The sequence below is a fragment of the Pseudopodoces humilis genome, chromosome 7 (assembly GCF_049639895.1).
Source record: "Pseudopodoces humilis isolate 2021_Gansu_Grassland_sample_001 chromosome 7, ASM4963989v1, whole genome shotgun sequence".
In the NCBI taxonomy this organism is placed as follows: Eukaryota; Metazoa; Chordata; class Aves; order Passeriformes; family Paridae; genus Pseudopodoces; species Pseudopodoces humilis.
In genome coordinates this window covers 40,322,701-40,348,045 of record NC_142206.1, presented here as the reverse complement: position 1 = coordinate 40,348,045, position 25,345 = coordinate 40,322,701, and the positions used below count along the sequence as shown (strand labels likewise).

At 47.8% G+C, this 25,345-nt stretch overlaps 1 protein-coding gene across 4 annotated transcripts; it reads right to left on the bottom strand.

Moving 5' to 3' along the window:
• Positions 1–323: 323 nt before the first annotated feature.
• Positions 324–23,841, bottom strand: BATF (basic leucine zipper ATF-like transcription factor). 4 transcript variants are annotated; one of them, XR_001331281.2, is made up of 6 exons: positions 20,331–23,841; positions 19,172–19,345; positions 14,136–14,487; positions 12,234–12,338; positions 9,492–9,811; positions 324–350 (listed from the first exon to the last, which is right to left on the bottom strand). XR_001331281.2 is itself a non-coding variant. In XM_014249745.2 (5 exons), the coding sequence occupies exons 3-5, from the start codon at positions 14,199–14,201 to the stop codon at positions 9,605–9,607; spliced, it is 378 nt and encodes a 125-aa protein (XP_014105220.1). In that variant the 5' UTR covers positions 14,202–14,487; positions 19,172–19,345; positions 20,331–23,841; the 3' UTR covers positions 5,731–9,604. The 4 variants fall into 4 exon arrangements, 3 of the variants coding, with proteins under 3 accessions (XP_014105220.1, XP_014105221.1, XP_087914388.1); XM_014249745.2 differs by lacking the exon at positions 324–350 and having other exon boundaries at positions 5,731–9,811; XM_014249746.2 differs by lacking the exon at positions 324–350 and having other exon boundaries at positions 5,731–9,811; positions 19,172–19,319.
• Between the last annotated feature and the right edge of the window lie 1,504 nt (positions 23,842–25,345).

Here is a 25,345-nt window from a genome sequence, read left to right as displayed (position 1 = left end):
GCACAGTAGAGAGTGAAAATATCCAGTGAAATCAAAATTAAACCATCTCAGCGTCGCTGAAGTAAAAGAGCCAAAACCCGTGTTTGTTTCCATTCTCATGGGGAATTCGCAGTTAATGAGTCAGCGCTTGTTTTCCCATTACTTGAGCAACACACCACTGGCAGATGCTTGCCTGGAGATCATTTATGATCTACAGTTCATTTAATTAGCATCATATTACCTGAATTGCATAAACATTCCTCAGCACAAGGACGCAAGTTTGCTGGTGGTGTTTAGCTCTCGTCCAGCATTTAATACACAGGTCAAAATTCATTTTGAAAAATGGGAGGTGTCTTTTGGATGTTGTATTCCTAAAACAAAAGAATACAGAGTATGAAAACGTGAAGTTTCTCGGGCTTGTATTTACTTGATAGCTGCATCATATTGTAGCCTTTTTACATAATTGGTGGAGCACTGTCAGAGGTTACTGCTGCTGTTCTCTAGTTATCTACCTACTGTCAGGAGCAAAAACAGACAAACAGCCTTTATGTTCTTATTTACCATGAAACCAACAAAACCCCAAAACCAAAAAAGCTTTGCGCAAATTATTCCAAGGAGTGCAAATGTCAGTTTAAGTGGTTCTTGCTGTATATCCTCACAGAGCTTGTTTCTTGTCACCTGCTTGGGTTTTCTACTCCTAGCAGTGGCCAGAAGCAGAGCTGGAGATGAGCAGAGCCAGTGTAATCTTCTCTATGTACTCTGCTGAAAGTTCCACAGGGCAGAGCTGCAAACCCTCCTACTCTCTCCTTCCTCAGCCCACAGCTTTGCCAATGAACCTCCAGCCTCACCTGGGATGCTTCTCACAATGGTACAACATAGTCATAATGTCGTCCTTTTACATAATAAATAAGAAAGGCATATTCAGAAGCAAAAGCCAGAAAAGAGGTTTTCAGTTCCGTTTATTATTAAATTAGGCAACCAAAGTTAACTCGAAGCTCTGCTCTGAGACAACAGAAAGAATAGAGGAATTTGTTGTAACAAATTAGTAATCCAAATGTTATCAGGAATGCAATGAGTGCTGGTGGTGCAGCTAGGCAGAGGTGGGAATGGAGCAGGAAAAAGACTTATCATGGTTCAACAACTGCTTAGTCTGAAAACTCCAACAATAAAACAGTCAGATAGTACAGAAGATTAACTTCTAGATTGGTAAGATTTGAAAATGTATTTACAATCCTTTATATATATCCACATTATTATACAGAAATCAAAGTTACACAGAGGTAATCACTATCATTGATTAAAGAGCAGCCGAGAAGCAAAGTCAAGAAAAGAAATGTACAGGCAATTTTTAGGATGGCAATCCTGGTTTGTTCAGAGGACCATCATTTATTATCCCTTTAGCAGTGTAAGGAACAAAATTTGCAGTTGGTTAAGACATTCTTGAATTAGTCAAGCCTAAGTTAAATATGTCACCTACATGTTGTATTAAGGTTGAAATTACTTTAGGACTGTAGCTTTAGCTATCTGCAACTGAAACTATTATCACAGTCCATGGCATCTTTAATTTGTAAACTCAGATAAATGCAGGATAATGGAATTAGGTGTACTGTATGGCAGTCTGCTGTCATAAGGTCTCTGGGCAACAAAGAGGAAGTGACTGAATGTGGTTTTCAGTAAAAGAACAAGCAGAAAAAGTATAAAGAAAACAAATTATGAGTTGAGGAGATACTGTCACACATCAGGATGACACAGAGAACAGTTAAATTTCTTAATACATGACTAAGAAAAGAACACACACACAATAGACAAATCTTTAGCTATATGGGAGATGACTGAGACACACCTTTGCCTCCTGCCAGCTCTACTCCAAACTGGGGTCAAAAACAGTCTGTCATCCTGAGTTTTGTTTTTGTCCCACCTTCAGCTCCTAAATTCCTCTCAAAAATCATCAGGTTTACTCAGCATTAACATAAGATCTGTAGCAAGTCAGAGCCTGCCAAGCAAGGAGCCATTTGCTCCAGTATCATAGTCCTGTCAGAAAAATCAAATGGTAAGTCAAGAATGACTAAAACACAGACTCTGCTGAAAATAACACCTGAAATCAGATGCATTAAAGCAGTGCCCAGCCTCTGATGACTGCAGCCTGGCAAGTGAACAAAGCCAGGCAGGGAAGCAACACTGGCTCCTCAAAGCCAAGTCAGACAAGTGTTTTTCATACCTGTAGGCCCACACTTCCTTGAACTCCTGTCCTTGGATTTCAGAGCTGTTTTGTTACTAACTCTGTGAACTATTCAATCAACCCTTTATATAATTTGCCAATTTCTAATTATAAAATACTAAAATAAAACCCCTGCGCTTTGCATTTCCTCCTCTATTGCTGCATCTGTTTCTACTCACATGCCTCTTTCCCTTCTTGAAGCAACAGAGCAGCTGCTTTTGGATTTCCCTCATCACAGCATATTTATATAAAAATTTCTTAGCCATGAAAAATTATTTATATTTCAGGACAACCCCTTGAAGTGGATTTTAAAGCTAGAGGGAAATCTCCTTTACACGGAGATTAACAGAAGTGCTAAAAAGCTTATAGGATCCTAGAGCCAAAAGTATCTGTGAAGATTGGAATGCACTAAATCAGAGGAAGAAGCAGGACCCAAATTAAGTGTAACAGTATAGGCCATCAGGTAAGAGCCTAACCTCTGTAATCTTCTTCCCTGCTGATCTCAAGAAATCCAACACTGACGGTCTTGGAATATATGCTGCCTTTATGACCAATTAGTACATACAGTTCCATTATGTTATGTAAAGCCTTGCAACAAGCTTGGTATTCTCAGAGTCCACCCAATAAATATAAATGCTAGGGATGGTGACAGCACTGATAATCCAGATGGCAACAGTCCTCAATGACAAGCAAGACAATGAATGCATGAAGATTATGAATGCATGGGGGGTGTACAAAAGGTATTGTAGAAAATTATTGTGGAAAGTATAATTTCTTGGTGTCTTTTCTCTCCACACTGGTTCAGAGATCCAAGGAGTAGGTGAAAAAAGAAGAAAACTGCTAAGGAAAAGTAGGTACTCAAGGATATACCGTGCTTCAATCCATGCAGTTCATTAAGTTCCCTTTAAATGGGAAGTATTTAACCTCAAAGGATCACAGGATGTCCCTTGCTTTCAAACTCTCAGCCTTGTTATTTTTGCCTCTAAATTTGATCATTGCACTTACAAAGCCTAACTAGCTTACCTCTTAGGTGGCTCTATCACCTTTTGACTGATAGCATTTAGGTCTAGAAGAACCGTCAGCAGATATCCCACACAACTTTTCACAACAGACTTTGCAGTAAAGATTACAAGATCTTTGTTAGTGGGGGGAGAAGGGTTTTTTTTTGGTTCAGCACCTAACCTGCTCTAGTGAAGTTCTTCAGAGGTCAGGTAATTGTATCAGAAGACCAAATGACAACACTCGAATAGCTGGCAGAGCCACTCATTTTGGGGTCACATCTGGATGCAGTGCTGAGCTGGAGACACAGTGAAGCATGGCCTGGCAGGGCTGCTGCTCTGGACAAAGGCAGTGGTGTTCCCCGATGTTGCAGGGAGCCCTGCAAGCCCTCTGCTGGCACCCAGAGCTTTCTGCATCCCAAGAGCCACCCCAGAATACAGTTCATAAAGGCAATGGATTCGTTTATTGCTGTCATTTAGATACACAATTATTTTGGTACTGTAAACCCCAAAGAATCTTTCCTGTTATATTTTTAGTGTGAAGATCTGGGTACATGAACAGTGGTGGTGAACTCCATTCATAATAGTGCAGCAGGCAACCTCGGCAGCACTCCAGACTTTGCAAAAATTACCTTCCTCTACACAAAACACAATGGCTTAGTTGCACAGTCTAAAATCTCATCTAGAGAAGACTGCAGACCTCAGAACCAGCAAAGTTGTGCAGGAGCTAACTTTGAGCACTAAACCTGTACTGTCCAAAGCTTTAGGCCTTTCAAAAGTACAACTCAGGGAAGGGAAATAATGTTTTGCTCCCCTTCAGCATATTTCATGGGTAGCTCTCACTCTCTGGGGGCTTCAGAGAGGATTCATCATCTGTGTCTATTTTACAGGGGCACAAAATTACGGTGATTTGTGTGGCCCTGCTAGGGGCAGGATTATTTTCCAGTTTGACACCTTCCAGCCTGGGCTGCAAGAGCAGCTTGTACTTACAACTTCTTTGCAAATCCAATCTCTCTGTTCAAAGCCTAGCTTTAACAGAGCAATGGCTTTAATTTAACCCTGTCCAGTTGAGATGTGATGTTTGTGTGGATGAATGATGTAAGTCTGTGAAGAGTAGATGGGAGGGCACGGCTGAAGTGCTAATATTCACAGCTGCCTCCTTGCAGTAAGAAAAAGACACAAAAGTAGTGCACAGGATGGAAGAGCACTTGCACACAAAGTACCTCAGAGGTGCTGTATTCTGGTTAGTGCACACCCCTCCAGACACAAGGTGATTATGCTACCTCTGCATGGCCTTCTGCAAACGTATCAACTTGCTCTGCCCCATTCTCTGATCAGGCCGGATGAGAACCGGCTCTAGTCCAAAAACTGTGTAACTGTGGTTAGCCTGCTGTGCTACTTGAGTATCTAAGACCAGTTCTCAACCTCTGCTTGTGAAAAGCTGTGGAGACATAGGCAGCTGTGAGGAAATTTGTGCATAAGCTTTGTTATTGGAGCAAACCCACCTCACACCTCTGCTGTGCACCAGGCATGCACATGAGATACGCAGATCTCTTTGTTCAGCTCGGAAAAAAGAAGTGAAAAAAGTTCGAGTTAGCCTCAAAACTCAGCCATAGTCTAGATTTCCATGCCCAGTCCAGATCAGGGTCACAGATTAACCCCAAATACCAAAGCTTGAAGTATATAAGCCCTTCTTACTCAGCATCCTCCAGCCTCCATCTCAGTGAGTCATACCAGTTCATGGCAATGACATGAGAAAAAGATTTTAATCTTCTATTGCTTGCAGCTGACATTAATTAATAATAAAAGAGTGCTGGAAATGTGTATAGCCTCACTGCCGAACTCGGGCATGTCCCTCTTCTTTCTCCCACTCACACTGCAACAAAAAAACCAGACCTGAAGAAAGTTCTGAGGACCATGGCACCAAACCACTGCTGTTGTGACAGGAGGAAAGTTGATAGTGTCTTAGTAAAAAGCACAGAACTGGTACAAGAGTTGGGAGGAAGGTGTGTTGTCACTGCGTGGAGTGTCTGAGGCAGGATAACTCTCAGGAGCTGGTGTCTGCAACCTCAGCTGCAATAAAATTTATAATCTCATGTTCTAAACCCTAACACACTGATTGTAACCCTGCCCTGGCAAGCAATAAATATATGCTCCCTAACATTTAGTTGGGTAGGGCTTTTGAGTAACCTAAAAAAACTTCATGGATACATATAACTGCCTCACTGCTCAAATCTCTTCCAGATCAACAATCAAAAAGGTGGCAAAAACACGGCAGAACACAGACAAAGTGAGCACAGGGCTTTCACTCAAAGTCTTGACCATTTCATGCCATGCTTTGTTTTTTCTCTTCCTGACAGTTTATGATTTATAAAAATACTTTGTCTCTTAGCAGTGATTCCTGATCTTCTTTGATCACTGTGTTTTGAAGTATTAGCATCCAGACAGCATTTTTGTATGACTAGTCCTGCTTTGTACGCTTTGATCATTGCAGGAAGCAGAGAGAGGGTGTCTTTTGTGGGCTGCTGCTTTGGTTCAGCACGAAGGAGGTTATCCTCTTGCTGATGCAGGCTGGCAGCTCTAACAGAAGTGAATTCTGAGATGGGATTGGTGAAACAAGTGCATAAATACTTTGTACCCACAGCGAGATGTGCAACAGAGCTGCTTCATCTGTCCCTTGCCAAACTGGCTCTGCCAAGAGGAGCGCAGGTGCCGGCTGGGAGCGCTCAGCCTTTGCCCAGCAGAGGCCAGCACACACACGCAGTGTTAGGCAAGCTGTGCTTGCGGGACAGCGCTGGCTCGCTCCTGTCTGGCCTTCTCCGTCTGGAAAAGTCTCTCAGCCTCCTGTGAGCCCTTGTTTGAGTGAGGTTTTCAGTGAGGAACTGTAGCGCAGTAGAAACGCGCTGACATCCTACTGGGGCAGGGACAAGCTTCCACAGGCCGGGACATCACCCGGTTTATCCAGCTGTGTGCCCAGAAGCAATCCCCTTCCCTTGGAGCAGCCAGCAGCTCAGTGCTCCTGAAGGCTGGACATGGCCACAACACACACGACACTTGAGAAATGCCAGGTGCCAAGGAAATGAAAGTTGCAGGAACTGCGTTGCTGGGAGGAGCAAGCAATGGAAAGCCGTCAGCACAATGGAAGGCAATCGGCAATGATTGCCCTGGCCACCTCCCTGCACTTTGCTCCTCGTTTAGGCTCATTTGCAGTTCATTTGCGGACAACAGTAAGGGCCACACCAGAGCACGGGCACTTGGCTACTTAGAAATCAAAAGCGTGAGGAGCCTCGAGGAGAGGCCGGTAGCCCGGGAAAGAAAAGCAAGAGTCAGCACCAGTACAGAAGTGAAGGAATCTCCTTACACAGCTGGAACAAGCAGTTTGTGCAGCTCTGCAAATAGCCTTAAGGAAAGTTTTTTTACTTACGCTGTTTGAAAGGGCAGAAAGGATATGTCGTCCCTTGCTGCTTGGGTGATAAGGACGTTCTCCCAGGAGAACTACTCTTTATAACAGAGAGAGACTGCCTCCCAGATACCTCACAATTACAGAAGAAAGCAGAGGTCAAAACCCAAAACCGGCTTGAACTATGCACAGATCATGTTCTGTGATCAGGTTTTTGCGGGCAAGACGGTGGCAAAGCCAAGTCAGAATGGAAGATGTGTCTCCTGGGACCAGCAAACACCAGAATAGCTCAGTTTGGCCAGGATGGTTGAGCGCAACACTGGTCGGAGGCCTTCCAGCTCACAGTCAGCCGTGCAGAGGGAGGGCACATTGACTGATGATGCCAAGAATATTGCTTAGGTTTTGGAGAGGATGTTGTTGCAAACCCATCTCCCAGTCTCACCACTTGCTGCTTATTTTCATTCTGAGTTGCAGTGATATGTCTGAGACGTTACCAGTGACTGGGTCTAGCAATTCTGCGGGCATTACACAGAACCCCACCCAGCCTGAAGACTTGCACAGCTTTGCAGCAAAAATATTGTCTCCATATGTGTGTGGGCACAGGTGACGTACATCACGGTAGGACCTTCTCCATCTGCAGCTAAAACCAAGCTTAGCATTTTATAGCCGTGAGAAAATACAAAGGTCGCAGCAAGGGTGGAGATCGCTCGCTGTAGCCAACACTGCAAGCTTTGATGGGACTCTGTCTCATCCAGCAGTGAAGAGCATGAGCCTGCAGTGCCCTCCACAGCAAACCACAAGCAAGGTAGCAGTAGCTTTTTTCTCTGACTGTAAACCAGGAAGCATGGGAACATCAGAATCCTAAGGACCAACAAAAGTGAAAGTGAAAAATCTGGGAGAAAATCCACCAGAAGCTGAAGGAGCAGAAGCAGAGCCTGTAAAGACAAGCTCATCTAGAACTGGAGTCAGTTGTCTCTCTCAGGCTTAAAGGGACAAATTTTAGAGAAAAGCATCTTGGAAAGAACCTGTGTAGCCTGACTGGCTCAAAGCATGGCCTGTGCAAGGAATCAGCAGCTCTGTTTTTGAACCAATGGTTAGAGTGAAGCCTACTGGTGTGAGCTCTAGCAGAGATGGGTGGTGTAAGACACACTGAAATTGCTCCTGTAGATGTATTCTGCATGTCATATATGCAGAAACCCAGCTCCCTGGCTGGAATAACCACTGTCCTTCCCTAAATGTGCTCATCCCTCATCCCAGAGCCACACAGACAAGGGAGGGCCAGTGCAATCACCCATTGCCTCAGCACTGCTTTTGTAGGTTGGTGACACTCAGGCCAGTGTGCTGACACTAGGCACCTCTGACCACAGTGCTTCCCTTGCTGGCACAGAAACTGGAGGCAGGAGGCTTACGAACATCTGAAAAGACCATGGCAGGAGAAATCACAGTGCTGCCTGCACCTATCCTGAGGACAGCTTGCTGAGACACGGCAGTATTTGGTTATCATCTTGCTAGTGCAAACCAGAGAGAGAAAACCTGCACAGCAAGGCACATTACAGACTTCACCCAACTGCTCTTGAGGGCTATGATGATGGGCCAAAACCCATCTGGAAATAGGCTGCTTCTCTGTGCACGCAAGAAGGATATCTACAAATTTGGTCTATTTCCCTCATTTAAAAGCCTACATCAGCAGCACTGCTTGTGGTACTCTATGCTGAAAAGATTGCAGCTGATGCTCCTTGAAGATGGCAGCAGTTCTGAGCCACTGTTAGCAACAGAACTGTTGGCAGGTGGGCTTCAACCTTCCGTGTAGAGTGGGGCTGATTAGTGGGCTGCTGGCTGGTGTAGGGTAAGAGACTGCCTGTTGGGGCTGGCTTGTGTTTCCAATAAATCAGACTCAGAAGTACTAATCTACTCCTCTCTGACCTTTCAAGTTTCATCTGTTTCAAAGCATGAGGTAGTACAGCAGCCTTTTGTGGAGCTGTGACTGATAAGGGGAGGAAGGGGAAAGAATGTAGGCTGTAGCTACATGCCTTAGCAAGGTACCTTGGAGCAAGAGTCCTGTTGTCCTGTGCGCTCCAGGAAAACACCACCAGCTCCCTCCATGCCATGATGCCCCTTCCCAGCTGTGCTGCTGGCCAAACTGAAGGCTCCACCAGCCCACTAAGACCTGCCTGTGAGCTGACACAACATGGCAGTGCACCTCCACACATGCAAGGGGAGCATGTGGAGGCACAGCCACCAGTAGCAGGGAGCTGAGAGGGTCAGCAGGGACGAGACCTGTGATGCTACATGGCATGTTATACTCATTAGCCAGGTCTAGCCCTGCAGCAAGGAGGGACCCATCCTCCCCAGGGACCTCATCACACCACAAACCATTGCTCCTCAGCCTGCCCAGCCTACATGCATCCTTCCAAATGTGGGGCTCTAGTTGCTGGCCCTGGATTAGACTCCTGTGCATGCAGGGCTGTTTTCTGGGCTCCAAGTTCTCCCCTCCTGCTTGCCTGTGTCTTCACTGTATCATGCCAGGCCTTAGGAGTGACTCAAATCCTATTCTGGAAACAAAGAGTTAAGCATTTTCAATCTTTATTTTACAAAAATAAACCAGTTTTGCCCTGACACTCTGTGGCCCCCAACCTTCCCCTCCACCCCTGCTCCCTTTCCTCTTCCTGGAGGTCTGGCTGTTGCGTGCCACAGCCAGCTGCTCTTATGGAGGCTGCCAGTGCTGCACACTCCTGTGAGTCTCCCCAAGCAAGGACCAGAGAAGGGGGTTGGTGCCCTTTTGTGACTGCCTCTTCCTCCCAGAATCCAAGCTGGAAACTGTCCAAATATGCCTCATAGTGGCTCTGCCATTTCTGCACAGGGAGCAAGTCTTAGGAAAATCACCCAGAATACATACTTTAAGAAGGAGTGTCCATCTGTCCAATTCCTTCCCATGGATGGAAAAGCAAGCCCCACAAAGTTACTTCTTGGCATCAGTGGAGCTGGCAGGCTGCTGTCCTGCTGGCTGGCTCAGTGCTGGAAGCGTGGGGAGCTAATATGGGGCTGGTGAAAAGAGTGTGTGGCATAAATCACTTCTGGAGGTGGTGGAGGGGGTGTCAGGATGGAGCAGAGCGGTTCATGGGAGCTCAGCATCGAGGTGAAGTGTTTCATTTCCTCTGTCAGCTGCTTGATCTCCCGGCGCAGGGCAGCATTCTGTCTCTCCAAGTCCTCACTCTCCTGAGGAGACAAAACCGTAGGGGCTTCCTCAGCATGGGACCCACAGGGATGAGGTAGGGACATGGGGGCTGTGGTCCTTCACCTCTCTGCTCCACAGAATTTCCAGAATGATATATTTCTGGTAAATTCATCACAGATCCACGCCTGGGTAAACCCTCCTCCGCCAGCTGGCCAGGCCGGGTGTGGGTGCGATGCCGGCAGCCCCAGCCACGCTCCCCGGCCCTGGCTTACGAGAACTGACTGTGGCTTGCTCCCGCCCAGGCTTTCTCGCTCCCTCTCATGCACACACATCTCCGGCGCTTCCCGGGCAGCCCAGCCCCCAGGGGAGAGCACGTTGAATAACCGCCGTCTTTAACCAGAAAACCACCTGCCACAGGAAACCTGTCATGGCCCTGGAAAGAAGAGACTCACTGCTTCCTGCTAGCAGCCGAGGAAAGCAGCAGCACGATGGCGAGGAAGGAGACATTCTTGAGTCAGAAGAAAAGAGAAACTAAGGCCTCAGAAGAACTGAATTAATACTGGTATTAATGAGAATAACAACAAAGGGGTTAATAATGACACTCAGCCTTGTCTCAACTGCTGAGAGCATCAAAGCCTTTGCTACCTCTGCTTCTCCTAAAGTGCAGCCAGCTCCAGCCTGAAGCATTGCAGGCATCAACTGACGATGGAGCCAGCAGCCTGGGCAGGACCAGAGGACTGGAAACTCAGCTGAGAGAGCTAAAGCAAGACCCAGCACCTGGAGGCTCTGGAAAGCTGCACCACCACCTTGGCAAAGCCAACCTTCTGCTCACCCCTCTTCTGCCACTCTGATTCCTGGTGGTAACCACTCTGTGCACAGGTTGACATGCATCTAGCAATTACAGCTGCTGTCACAGCAGGAGCTCACACAGCAAACAGCATCTCTCAGGCATGACCAAATGGTTTGGAAGTCATGACTCTTGTTGAACTCAGGAACTGATGGGAATCACCCAGGGGCCAGGAGTCACAGCTTTCCCATGACTCATTCCCCTCAAAACACAAGGTAGAAAACCCTGGGGCAGATGGAGCTGGTGGCTCCTTTCATACCACCATAGCTCAAAACAAGCCATGCTTTTCCATGAAGAACCACATCAGAAAAACAAAGTCCCTGATGCAGAATTGACCAAAGGCAAAGAGTGCTCAGGGAATGAACCCAGGTGCAGCAAGGGTTCACTGTCCACTGGAATTGAAAAAAAAAACTAGCAGAAATTTACCAGCCATCATCTATTTGCCTCCCTGCATTTTTTTTATCTGCCTGTCAGCATCCAAACTGGACTTAGCCCCACTGCCCCATCCCAATGGGAGCAGTGTGCTAACAATACTAGCTGAGCAGGAGTAATCTCATAAGCAAAGTTTGTTATCTGCTCTAAGAAAAGCTGCCCAATTCTGCTTGGTGCACAGCTAGGCAGGATTTTCCTGGGGGGAAGCTCAGAGTCCATACATACCTCTAGGATGACCATGGAGAGAGCACTGACCCCAAGGAAAGGGTATTTTTTCACCTCTCTCAGATACAGTTGTCCAGAGCCATTGCTGCTGGCTGATGTAATGCAATCAGCCTAGAGCCATGTCAGCTCTAGAAGGTTCATCAGCTACCGAGAAAAGAGTGAAATCTCTGTCTTAAACCTAGCTCCAACCATGGGCTAAGGGCACTATGTAAGGAGAAAGCTTCAGAACCGTATTCTCAAGAATGATTTCCAATAATAGGAATATGGAGAATGCTAAATCATAGGATGTGTTTTCAAACATGAGCTCAACTACCACTTTTCAAAGGACAGCCAAGCCCAGAATAGGGATAAAGATGGTTTCTGGCCACTGCAGGCTGCATGTTCTTCATCCTTCCTACCAGTGGCCAAAAATACATGAGACTGCATTTATCAATGTGCAAAATGCAGAGCATCCCAGCCCTTATGCTCCAGCACTGCTGGCATACGCCTGCTGAAACACACACAGCCAGAAGTGACCATACCTCCTCAAAGGCAGATATCTAATTCTTCACACCATAAAGAGCTGTTGGGGGTGCCCACAGTGCCACAGAAAAATATCTTTGTATGCTGTTGCACCTCTGCATAAGCAGCGGCATGAATCTCAAACCTGGGGAGAGCCAGCCCAGGTGAGATTGCGCTTTCAAAGAGCTCAGCCAGAAGAGGTTGGGAAAGGAAATAGGTAATGAATGACCAAGAGATAAAGATGGATTCAAAACTAGCTGCAAAACTAAATGCTTCTGTGGCAGTCATGCTGGGCTGTGTGCTCTCACTGCAAGCGCTGACTCCTACATCCTGCCCTGGCCTTACCTCTCCTGTCCTACGTCCATTGAGCATCTCTGCTCCCAGTCCCAGGGGAAAAGCACGTTGTTGTCTCTTGTGAGTCCTCAGCATCAGGGATGAGAAAGGATGAGAGTGCTTACCAAGTGCAGTGTGTCTGCTTTCTGGGTCTGCCTCAGGCGGCTCTTCTGGGCAGCAATGCGATTCTTCTCCCTCCTTTGGACTTTCCTCATGTCATCAGAAGAGTCCTAGGGAAACAAGGCATGGAAATGACTGGCTAATTCTCTCACTCACCCTTCTCCTGCAGGGCAGCAGTTTGAAAAGGGACACAGCAGATAACATCATTGAAGCACAGGACACACCCTCCACACCAGTATAAAGCTGTAGGCCAGGGGATGTGTGATGCTTTTAGTAGCCCTGTTGCCATGAAGGGCACATCTGACATCTTCGGGGATCCCAGCACAGCTGGGAAATGACCACTCTCCCTTCACCAACACACTGGCCTGGGATATAGTTTGATGGACCAGAATAAAGGACCTCCTTCTGGAAAAAAGACAATTTGAATTCTTGTACAGGACACCTTTTCCTTTCCTGTCTCTCTGCAGGGTAATGACACTGCAGACATTCCAGATCCTTGGATACACCATTTTTTTCCAGATATTCAGCCTGTGTTTTCCTCTTTTCACCCCTGTAGGTCCCTCCATTCTCTATCACCCTTCTGCCTCAGGCTTTATTTGTTACAGACCCTCACAACACAATTTGGCCCCTGCTTTGTTTAACTAGACAGACTCATAGCTTTTGTTTTTAACACAGATCTCATTTGTTCCACCTCTCTGATCTCTGTCCTTGCTCTTTTCTGGAGTCCCCTGTTAGCGATGCCTGCAGTGCTGACTTCCAAGCCCCTTGGGCAGCCCCTTGTTCCTGGAGAACAGAGATCTCCAGGCTTCAGATCATGAGCTTCATGCATCAGCCATTCTCTGCTGAGATCTGGTCCTTCTGCTGCCTTATGACAGTTGAAACTGTCACACATACTTTCATCTTCTGTTTTCATATGGCACTGCCCTTCTTGTGGACTCTTTAACATTCACACCACCACTTCTCCACAAGACTACAAAACTCAGCCACAAAAGTTATCTTCCCAGCCCATTTATCTGTCCACATCCTCTCCCCCCTCCCCCAACCCAAGATATTTTTCTTTGAACTTAACCGTTTTATCCTTGCCTTCAATACCCTGAAAACGTCTCAGATATAGCAGGTTCCATATCCTGCATCAAGGCCAGTCCCTATCTTTTGGAAAACCTTGTACTTTATCCCTGTCTTTACTAGGATGCAAGCCAGGATTCATTCCCATCCTTGTTTGGAAGCTAAAAATCATCTGCCTTGATGAGCCCGAAGATTTCTGAGAAAAGTCTCAGGCACTTGCTCTTGCTGCCAGCCCTAGAGAAATGGCAAATGACAGATAAAGTAAAATTTAGCCAGTAAAGGCAGTGAGAATACCTCAGACTTATGTCTGTATCTGCCCACAAAAGACCTACCATTAAGGTATGCCATGCAACAAAACAAAATCCCTCTGTGAAGCATCACTGACATGAAAAACTGCTGAGGCTGAAAAGTTTAAAAAGCAGATCCAAAGTAGCAGGGCTTTTCTGGGTCCCGAGTGCTGTCCACAGAAGGAGGAAGCAGGCAGATTGACCCTGACCCACCCTGGTCCATAGCCAGGAGGTGCCTGCTCAGGCTCCTCACCAGAGCACCAAGTCATGCCAAAGCTTCCTGCCTGCCTGGCATGTATCACAGGATCCACCATGCCTGGGGGTCCTGGGCCCCCAGCTCCCCTGGTATAACCCCAGGTAACCAGGTTATCTCTCTCTGCCCATACCCAGCTCAGCAGCTGGAGCTTCTGTCAGGCCCTGCATCCTTCTCCCCACAGCCATTCTTAGAAAGCTCTGCCATATTGCAATGTGAAAATACGGACAGTGGGTGCCACCCAATTTCCTGCCCACCCGTGGCCCACCCTGGGGAGTGCTGGGGAAGGGCCCCTGCTTTACCTGCTTACTGGGAGGGGGAGACTGGCTGAAGCTGCTGGAATCACTGCTGTCAGAGCTGTGGGGCATGGCTGCTGTTCCTGGCTCCCAGGTTCTCTTCAGCTTCCTTTGTGCTCTTGGTGTGCCTGCTTTCAGTCTTGCTTCTCTGCCTCTCCTCTGTCCTCCTCTGTCACCTCTGATGTGGCCCTTGGCTCCCTTCTCTCACCCGTCCCAGAAGCACTCTGTCCTCCTGCACAGCACTCCGACACTTTCGCTGCCTCTCCTCTCAGAGCCTCTGCACCTTCCCTTTAGGTCTCAGCCTCCTGTGGTTTCTCAGAACCTCAGGGATGTAAGCTGAAAGTCACGTGGCCGGAAACTTTAAGGCAAAGAAGAAAAGTTACAGAAGAAAAATTTTTTAAAAAACAATTAAAAAAAAAAAAGAAAAAAAAAAGAAAAAAGTACATCTGGGAAAAATGAGCTTCAAAATAGCCTGAAAAACCCCCGAAAAACACCTTCAGGCAGTTGAAAAACAGCACGATGGGTTTCCTCTGAGACAAACAGCAGAGATGGAAAGGAAGAAAACCCCCAGCTCTGGCTGTGAAACTTGGACCCTCAAAGGAGGGCAGTGCGGAGGAGGTGACACTGGGAGCCCCAGAAATTCCAGGGCCACTGTGTCCCATGCCAGTCCTATGTAGGCAGGAAGTCAGTCCAGCCCCAAGCAGCCTCAGTCACCCCAATGCAGCTGAGGAAATTCCCAAGCAGCCACACATCTCCCCACAAGCCACCCACCCCCTCCTGCCACCCCTGATACCACTGATGCGGGTTCTGGGGAGGGGACAGCTACCCTCAGCAGGTGCCACATAAACACTGCTTGTGCAGTGTTCACTTGGGCACGATGTAGCACCAGTCCCAATTAAGAAGAAAGGCTCAGGATCATAGAACATTTGGCCTGGGTTGGGTAGGACTAGTGTTTCCAATAAAGCAAAGCGATTTAGCACTTTAAAATATTCATTAGTATGTCAGCACTGGCCCATAAGGAAATACCAGCCCTGGAAGACCAAGTGCTATAAATATAACAGTCTATGGATCAGCCCATGCAGACAGCAGCAAGGAGAAGCTGCTTTGGATCCCCTTTTTTGTCCCCCAGTCTGTGCTCTCTGGGAATACTTCTGTCCTTAGTAGGAGCCTCAGAAGACTAAAGATGTGCAATCAGCCCCTAGAAGGGCAGCAGTGCTTCAGGGGTACCCTCGGAGTACCCCATGCTAGTGGTTCTGGAGATGACAATGCAGGAGCAGGAAGTGCCAAAGTAGGGACCATTTGCTTCCTGATCTGCTCATGTCACCAGATCCAGCAGGGTGAGCCAGGGCCACATGCCAACAGGCTCTCCATTTACTGACAGGAGCACAAAACTTTAGAGCTGCTAAGTTCTTGCATGTGCAATAAGGAGCAGATCTAGAAACAGGCATGAACCCATCCACAGTAACGTACTCCTGTGGAAAACACCAATTCCCAGTTCCCAACTTAGTGGTTTTTGTTGCCTGTGGGTCTTTTGGCTGAGTTTCTCCTACCTCAAGCAGGAACAGATAGCAAGTCCCAGCAGCAGGACATAGGTAAAGGCACTTGAGATGCTGTCATCATTTGGGAAAGAGTATTGGAAATAATTTCTGTATTGCAGCACAGAAAACACACTTGCAGAGAAGCACATGCTTGGAACACAGTGCAGACTTGCATGGGCACTGCTAGCATTTCTTCCCATCCTTGCCATTCATGGAGCCAACACAGGAGCAAACATGGCCAAAACCAAGAACTGTGTGGGGTTGACTGCAGGCTGGGTGGCTCAGGGAAATCTCCTGACTTAGCTCCAGTAGTGAAACTAGTCCATTTTTACCTATTTCCCTCTTTAGAAACATCCTGTGGCACTGGTGTTCTACTCTTAGCCCTTTTATCCGAACATTTCACAGCACTGAGTGTATTTTTCCCCCCGGTGTGCTATATGGAAATTCTAGGATCCACCACTCATTTTAACATGGCTGCAGGGGTGTGCTTGGCACAACCCACACTGAGGGACACAATTTCCTGGGAGTGCAGCCCCCCTGTAGCACACAGGGCTCTTCTGGTGCAGCTGGCTCCAGAAATGGAGTAGCCAAAGGCATTGGTGAGGTGAGAGGTGTTGAGTTCAGGCCTCCCAAGGCACTGGCTGGCAGCACAACCCCTGACGGATTCATTAGCTCACTGCATCGCTACACTTCCTCTGAACTCTGCAACCCTGTGCGGCACTTCCTTTCCAGGAAGCGCACTGCTGGATTCCCACTCTCCCAAGGAAACCACACTCCTGCTGCTGAGCAGGTCTCAGAGACCGCCTGGCCTGTCCTGCTATGCAGGCTGCTTCATGGATGGAGCTCCTTCCTCAGAGAAAAATATCCTTGTTCCATTACTGGACAAATTAGCTGAACTCCTTCCTTTTGTTCCTAGCAGGGCCAGCGTCTGGGAGGCAGTTGGGAAAGCGATGGGGGAAGCTGAATGTTCTGGCAGGAACTGGACGGGCAGTGAAAAACTGTCCAGAGTGTGGCTATGGCAAAGGCTGTTCTTTGATCCACAGGAGGAAGGTTTTAAGTGCACCTTGGTTTGCCCAGAGCTGGGCTTTTATTAACGGCTGATGAAGATACCTTAGGAGAGAGCAATAGCATGGGAGAGGATTTGGACACTTGATCTTTCTGAGCAGGACTAAGAGAGCATCCCTTTCCTCCCTTGTCCAAACACACTCTTTTCCCTTAAACTGGCCACGATGTTAATGAATTTCTGCCACTTAAGAGTAAATAAGCATCTGTAAGTGAGACAAGTGACTCCTGGTGGGAAAATGGGCAGAGCCTTCACAATGGTTCTCCAGGCTGGGCTGGACCCATGTTGTCTCCTCATAGGCAGTGAGAGGCCCAGCCATTTCTCTGGTCAGAGATGTGATCCCCCAACCCAGAGCAGCAGAAACCACCAGTATGGTTCCACCAGCATCTGCTCACAGCTTTGTGGGAGCTGATGTGAACACCTGCTGCAGGCACAACATGGGGAGCTGATTTCCTGCTGCCCCTGCCCAGGCTCCCCAGCTCTGTGAGGGGGAGTTTCAGGAGCCAGTCTCCTAATCTCTGTGTTTGATTTAGGTGACTAAATTTTCACTGTGAATAACATTCTCTGACTTTCTCTCTGGGATCATTTAGTTTTCTCTGATCTTAGTCACAGGAGCTATGAAATCACTGTCACTGGCACCAGAAAAACTCACCAGTGCTAGGCTACTGCCATACCAGCAGCTTGATGGAGAAAGGATGGTTCCAGAGGTTTTTAGGGGAAGGACAGGGCCAACCAGTCCTATACTTGTCCCTTGTAAATTACAGCAGGCAATACTGAAGGGAGTCTTGTTCTCCAAGGACAGAGTGGCTGCAGAAACTCTGGAGTCTGGGCTTAGTGTGATCTCAACTGCGGAGAAACAGTTTGAGAACAGCAAAATGCAGTTCAGCAAGAAGAAATGCAAATGTAAAACAAAGCAAGCTGTAGGTAGGAGATCTGGGGAATAACCAATGGGGCAGCACAATAGCAGGGAAAAATCCAGGGGTTGCACAGCACTGAAAACTGAAACTTGGCCAGCAGTAAAGGGGTCAGGTATTGACTTGGGGTTCTGGGGCAAGGCAGAGGAGATGACTGCCTTGTGCTGCCTGTGCAGGACCCATTCACAGTCCCAGGCCAAGAAGTAGTCTGGAAGAAAACAATACAAAGGATGAACACACAGAAATATTGCTCTAAGAGAAAGGAGTGAAGAAGCTGGGCCCATTAAGCCTAGAAAAGAGAAGTCTTGGGGGTGGGAAGTGGGTGGTGTGGAAGGAACAGTCTTTCATATGTTGTAATGGAAAGGGTGGTCAGCTGGTTTCTGTGCAGCCAAGGCAGGGTAAAAAGCAACAGACTCCAACTGCAGCAGGAAAGGTGAAGGTCTGACATTTGAAGCAAGATGAGGTTAGGAGACCTTGAGATGGGCAATTCAGGAAAGTTATTCAAGCCCCTTTATATTAAGTGGCTGGGAAGAAACCTCTCTTAAAAGAAGTCCAGGTTTAATCCTGCCTCTGTGGGATGGATTATGAGTTATGTTCCCAGGGTTTAAATAAGGAAAAAATTAAAAAAAAAAAAAAAAAGTAGCTACTTTTTTTTTTGAGGATGGGTTCCTCAGAACCAAGAGAGCACATAGGGTATTTTTCAGCCATGTCCCACCTATGCAACCAGCTTCCTCAGCACAGGTGTGTGCTGGAGTTTCCATGTAAACCTGCTGCTCCAGAGCTCTTGCCTGCAGCAGGCTTATGACAGCAACATTCAAAATGGCATCTCAGACCATCCACCTCATTCACTTCGTTTGCACAGCCATTGAGTGCATAGTGCTATTTAAAAATCCAGCCTAGAGCAGTTACCAACTTCAGCCTCCTGTAAACCACCGAGGTTGTTTCTGCTTCACACGTAGCATTTTATGCAAATAATTTCTTACAGTATTTGGACAATTGCAACAACTTGTTTATAATTCCTCACATGAGTTTGAAGACTTTTGCATAGAAATCAGTGCTGAGAAGAGATGTTAAGTGAATGGTTGTGTTGAACAAAGTCCCTGCTCTCTACCAGATGCTTCTGCCATGTCCCGTTCTGCCAGCACGTGTTGTCCTGTCTGCAACGTGTGCAGCTTCCCCAGTCTCTGTCGCCAGGGCTATTTCATTTTGACTGAGCTGAGTGTGAGAGTGAAGTTGTGCCAGGAGAACTGAAGCATAGTCCCATCAAAATCATCTCACTTGGCACAGAGCAAACACCAACACTTTCAGTCCTTAACAGGTGCAACCAGCCAATGTACAGGAAACAGGTACTTTACACCCAGAATATCTGATAAATTACAAGGGCTGTAAGTCAAGCACTCAAAATTATGGAAATCCCATAATTCAATCCCTAAAGCACACTGCATTTATGGCCTCATGCTATGTAACATGCTGTGATCTGTGGCTGCATGATCCACTAGGGTTTATTCCCTGAGAGGGCCGTGTTACCTTCATCTTGTCCTCAAATCAGTGTGCTCCAACATTCTGGTTTTCCATTTCTTCACAGACTCTTTCTAACGCTCGTCACTTCAGCACTGAGTGAGTGTTCAGGGTTATTAATGAAGCTGTTTTCTCAGCCACCTTTTCAGATCCGGAGCTAGGGATGAGAGGATGGAGTTATGCCTATTTAACAGGTGCAAAATAAAAGAAAAAAGAGATTTAGGTCATAAGTACTCATTCATTTTGGATACACATTTTGAACCAATTAGGGTCTAAATTTTTTTGTTTTTGGCACTATATAGCACTTCGTTTAGTCAAACCCCAGATCCTGATGTCTGTGACTGCATCTGCAAATCTTTAGCACTTCTGTAAAGCAGCTTGGGAAATGAGGAAGGTGCGGCTGCTCCTGTGAAAGCTCTTGCTTATTGTGGCTCACCAATTCACAGAGTAACTTCAAGACAGGGGTAGACATAGACCCAGCTCTCCAGGGAGGCATCAGCTGTCTACCCAGGAGAACCACCTTGCTTTCTGCAGTCTCTTGCTTCACTGACTTGATAGGAGTTTCCCAGCCCTGCTAAGAAATTAGAAAGCCTAGCTGCCCAGCTTATTGCTCCCTTCAGCCAAGGTCCAGCCTGGGTGCTAAAGAGGTTCCAATCCAGGGTAAAATGCAGGAAGTGATCATATGCACAAGACAGCTGAAGCTAGACTGTGAGGGCAAACCCATTTCTGGAAATTTCTAGGTCTTCAGTACTTGGCTTTGCCACTTTTATGTGGGTTTTTTTGAATGTCATTAGTAATGCTTTTTTTTTTTTTTCTGCCCATATTTTAAATGAAGGAAACTGTAGAAAGAAAATGCCAAATGTGCTAGCTTTCCAGATATGGACACTGAGCTCCAGGTAGATGGGGTCCATCTGGAGAGGAAGACCAAGCCTGGCTAGAGCTGAAGGGTTGACAGGAGGTTGGCAGGGTCAGACCTGCACATACATGAATTTCAGTCTCAAGACACCGATTATTAGAGTTCAATCCAGGCTATTTTGAAGGGTTGAACCACATTCTCCTTCTCCTGTCCTGTGCAGATCAACTGGTTGTGTATTTAGTTGAGCAACCTCTAATTTGTTCCCTGCAAGGACTTAGCAACTCATGAGCAAATACTCAGATGTACACTTACAAGAGTCTACAGGTCAGCAGATCTCAAACCCTGGTAGAGTACATCCATTCAAGGCCAGACTTTCTCTCACCGCTGTCTTCACAGGCCTCGTCTACCTTCTGGGATCAGTCAAAAATGAACCAGATCACCCAGCTGTGCTTGGGACACTGAAAAGGTTCAGCTACCAGACGCCCCCGAGTCAACCAGGGTTTCTTTGCTTCCGCTGCCTGGGCTGAGCCCACCAGTTGAACTATCCAAGCGCATGGACGTGGTGTGCGGAGGATGCAGATGTTGTCTGACGGTTTGACTCATCTCGGTGGCAGTCTCGTTCGGTGATGATGGGGAAGGCCCAAAGAGGAAGGGCAGTGACCCGTTTAACCAGAAGGGCTGATCCACCCAGGGGTAGATTTACTGGTGATGGCAGGGGGCCATGGCCCCAGCTTCCTTTGTGCTTCCCAGAGTGTCCATTTTCAGGCAATATAAGAGCAGGAGAGGCACACGTGGCTGTTCAGCCCGGCCATGGTGGCAGCAGGACTCAACCTTGGGACTCTGCTACTGCTGCAGTGAATCCAACCGCAACAACGGAGCAGCACAAATTGTGCTCCCAGGGGATGAACAATGCCTGATGGAGGATTTGATGTGCACAGGACTTTGGTTGACTCCATGATCCATGGCATGGGGGTGGATGGTGTCTCTAAAATTAATACATGACTCTTGAGTGTATTACATTGCTGCTTCATGATTCCATTTAGAGGAAAATATCCTTCAACAGCACCCATCACCACAAAACATGTTCAAGACTCACAAGGATTGAGTACAGCTTATTTAGGACATGTTCTTGCAGATAGACTCTGAGACACCCACCTCGGCAGGAGATGGCTGTGAACAACACTCATGCTAGTATTGTACTTTCACCCCAATGGGATCTGCTTCACTTTTGGATTACGGGGGTGTGTACACCAGTTTTCCCTTCTCTCTACCCCATTTGGCAGGAACAAGAGCTTCCCAAATCCTTCAGCTCACGCAGCATGATTGGAGGAGGTGTTCAGCACAAGCAGCTGCGCTGACAGGCTCACATGCAGTGAGCTTGTGCCCAGGCTTGTGTGATGCTTGTACAAGCAGTGCTGGAGCCCAGTTGGAGGCAGCATGGAGGAGGACAGGCAGCGTGGGGCAGAGTGGCTGTGAAGGAGGGGACAGGGGAGCTGTGCAGGCACACTTGGTGCCGGTGCAAGTAGCACTGAATGGCAGAAGCACACTGCAGAGTTACCAAAACACACAAATGGGTGTAAGCCCCGTTAGCCTGGACAGTGCACTGGCACGTGCTGTCACACCCTGGCACACACAGCTCTCACCTGCTGCCAGCTCTCTGGAAGACAATCCAGAGTCACAAATCAAGCTGCTGAGGGAGGCAGCAGTAGGGCTGAGCCCCTGACCCAAACCTGGTCCATACCCCAGAGCCCCCAGCCAGGGCTCTTCTATGTCTTTTTGAGAGAAACACAAGGAAGGAGGCCCACGGTCAAACACCCAGACACCAAGGGAGGACTCGCTTACTGCTGGCTATTTCAGAGGGCTTGCAAAGTCCCACAGGTTTCACCAGGGAGCTTAGAGCAGCAGATGGAGGGAGGGAGAGGGAGCAGTTTCAGATGATCATCAATCCTGTGCTTTCCATCCTTGCATTTTGGTACACTGGCAAGAGAGAGGTGCTGTGTAATCAGCCTCCTGGGACATGGCTACTTTTCCTACAGTTTTGTATGTGGCTGCCAACAACGTAAGCCATGTCAGCAGTGATGGTACAAGGCCCTGACTTGAAGACTTGGTCCTCCTAGTGTCCCTAATAATGCCAAAATTGGTTTCAAAGAAGGGACAGGAAAATAGAAATTGCTTGCCACCGTTCTTTACCTGAACCCCAAAGTAGGTGTCCAAGAATCATGTCATCTTTTATCTTACTTAAGCCAAACTTTTTTACTTCACTTTTGAGTATCCTTGTTTTTCATATAAATACCTGATCCTTTGTGAGCCATCTGAAACTGCTGGCCAGCAGGGCATCTTGTCCACCTGCACAAACCAATTTTCTGGCTCTGTGAGAAGTGTGTCAGTTTATCAGTGTGAAATGAGTTGTCTTTCCATTTCTTTGAACATCTTGTGAGGGGGTGAGCAGAGGAACAGACTTATCTCTAAGCCAGGAATTGCTCTGCACATCTCTATCACGCGGCATTTCGCTAGTTTCCACTCTAAACTAGTGGGACTTTTAGTCCCTACATAGGGAAATTTCCCTGCAGCCCTAATTTAGGTCAGCACCCATCTTTGGATGTCTACTGATTTCACAGCAGGGAAGACAGAAGCAAACACAAATGCCCAGGGAAGCTTCCCCCTATCTACCATGGCATTACAGTTATAAAGGATGAATCTACTCTTCTTTATCCCATTCCTCATGCAGTCTTCCTCCTTTCCCCACTGCTGCACACTGAGAGGCACCTACCAGGTAGTTCTATCTGGAATTTGGAGCACAGCCTTGAACGCTTTGGCACATCACATCACATCTAAACCATCCAGGTGCCAGCTGGTACTTAGGCACACTCAGAGCATGGCTGGGAGAAATGCAGAGGTGCTGCTACCCCAGCCTGCAAACTCAGCTGCCAAGCAGTGTGGGACCTTGCAGCCACAGCAGATGGTTGCTGTCAGATGAAGAAATGTGCTGCTCCAAAGTCCTGTCTGAATGAGGCTCCATGTCACACGGGGTACATTGGCTGCTTGCCTTGCTCCTAAAACTTGTGCATGTGATCCATCAACCCGCAGGTATTCAACAGAGAGCAGAACAGGTGCCTGTATCCACTTTGCAGACACAAAGAACACTTTGCACATGCAGCTGAAGGGGTTTGTTTGGACCAGTGAGTTTGGCTTTGCCAGCTTATTACACTGGCTGCATGGCGTGCCATCATTCTGTATGACAGCAGTGCCAGCACGCACCAGCACCTTAGCAACTCATCCATTACCTGCTGTCTGGAGCTAGAGAGGTCACTGACTCCAGGGAAGGTCTGCACAGAAATAAAGGGATGCCTGACTTGGCAAACACCTGCAAAATGCAGCAATGCCTCTGCTTGGCACCCACGGAGTTTGCCTCTGTCAGAAGTCAGCAGCCCACATACCGAGAGGTATTTGCCAATACCCACACGTTAGCTCTAGAGCAAACCCTCTCTTGCTGCTTGTCTGGTCACCAAGCGTTCAGCACCACCTTGAGATGAGCTGCCAGTAGCCATTGTATCTTCATGCAGAAACTACATGTTAGCCTGCTAGTGGCTCCATTGGATTTGGGAGCCTGCAGGCCTGCATCACAGCATTGCTGCCCAGTTCTTTCTGACATACCCCATGCAAGTATCCAGCAAATCCAACCAGCCCAGATGATGCTGCTGGAATTGGGGCCATGGCAAAGCAGAGGCAGGAACTGCAGTGTCAGGAGTCAGGACTTCCCCTGACAGTGTCACAGATGACAACTCAGCAGGTTCATTCTGCAGAAACTAGATAACATCAGCACAAGGTGGTGGTTACTGGCAAATGATCCTGTTCCTGAAGCTTCATCTGAGATGTGACAGGCTGTAGTGAAACCCTCTTGTCAAACAGACCCAAACTCTGCTTTTGCTGAAACCCATGTGGGCTTCTGGAAGTACCTTCATGCTGGTATTTCCTAGAAGCTCCAGATCGCAATGCTGGGAGCCAGGGCTGGAAAAGTCCATCACCTTGCTAACACAGGACTTTTTTGTCTAGCAGAGTCCCTTAATTAGACAGGGATGCAAGGCTGTCAGTCTTACCCACAGTGACTCACCTCCTGCCTTGAGCAGCAAAAGCTTTTCCTTCTCCATAGGCCCTAACCTTTCTCCAGTCCCCATGGCACCCCACTTATGCTCTGCACAAGCACTGCAGGACACAGGACTGGAGAGAGAGGAAAGTCGTTCCTTCCTTCTTGGAAGTGACTGAAGTTCAATAAACCCCTTAGCAGATGTTTTTAATCAGCATTAAAGCCATCCTAGTACAACTGGGCTCACTCCCTACCCCCTGGGTAGACTTTGCTCGCAAAGAAATTATCAGCACAGGCAGTCATACCGCTGCCTGCTCCACCAAATGTGTCCCTGGGCTGAGGTCTACTTGAGTTGGTCACTCCACTTTAAAAAGCCAAACCAAAGAAAACCCACTTTAACTCTGCAGCAAGGCATCTGAAGGAGGGTTTTTCACCACCAAATTAGCCCATCACTTTAGATAATTGGGAATAATTTCTTGCTCACCCTGACAGACAAAACCAAAGGTTCAGCATCATTAAGCTCTCTCATCCCACAGTCACACACTGCATCTTCAGCCCAAACTCAGCCCCAGGTGATGTGTGGGCTGCAAAGCCTGGTTCCAGCCTTTGTGAGCTGCTCTGTGTCTCCCTGCCAGCCTCAGCACCAGCTCCTTCACCATCTTCTCCCCAAGTGTGTGATGAGGAGCTGAAATGTCTGTGCTGGGCAGGAGACCCAGCTGCATGCAGGCAGAACCACCGAGGCTGTCATGGGCTCACTGAGGCTTGGAGAAGCATCACAGGCACTGGCTGTGCCTGGAACTACAACTCTGTTGCAGTGGAGGAGTCAGCCTGAGCTGACAGGTGCTCACAAGGCTTCTGCTCCTGGGGAATCAGATGCAGAGAAAAGGCAAACTCCAGCCATGATGTCATAGGTGCCACCCCTTGCCAGTGGCCCTGACCAGCAAGAACTCTTGGCTGCAGGGAAGGATCTTTCCTTCATATGGAAAGTGTTGGTGACAGAGCTGCTGATGGCAAGCTCCCTGCCCATGGGTCTGGCTACACCTCTGACAGCAGCTGCCCTGCCTGCCTCCATCACCCACCTGGGAGATGACCCTGGCAACCCCACCAGCTGCATGGTGTGGGGAGACTCATGTCCTGAACTGGGGATAAGTGACCCACCCAGCTCTGCCCACAGAGCAATTTCCTGAGCCCAGAAGGAGCATGATGCCTCCATGTGAGCATGGGATGCACATGGACCCATTCC

Coding starts and splice junctions, on each gene's coding strand:
- BATF (XM_014249745.2), bottom strand. CDS start 14,201: ATGCCCCACAGCTCTGACAGCAGTGATTCCAGCAGCTTCAGCCAGTCT. Junction 12,339..14,135: donor CTCCCCCTCCCAGTAAGCAG/GTAAAGCAGGGG, acceptor TTGTTTCCCTAG/GACTCTTCTGATGACATGAG. Junction 9,812..12,233: donor AAGCAGACACACTGCACTTG/GTAAGCACTCTC, acceptor TTGTCTCCTCAG/GAGAGTGAGGACTTGGAGAG.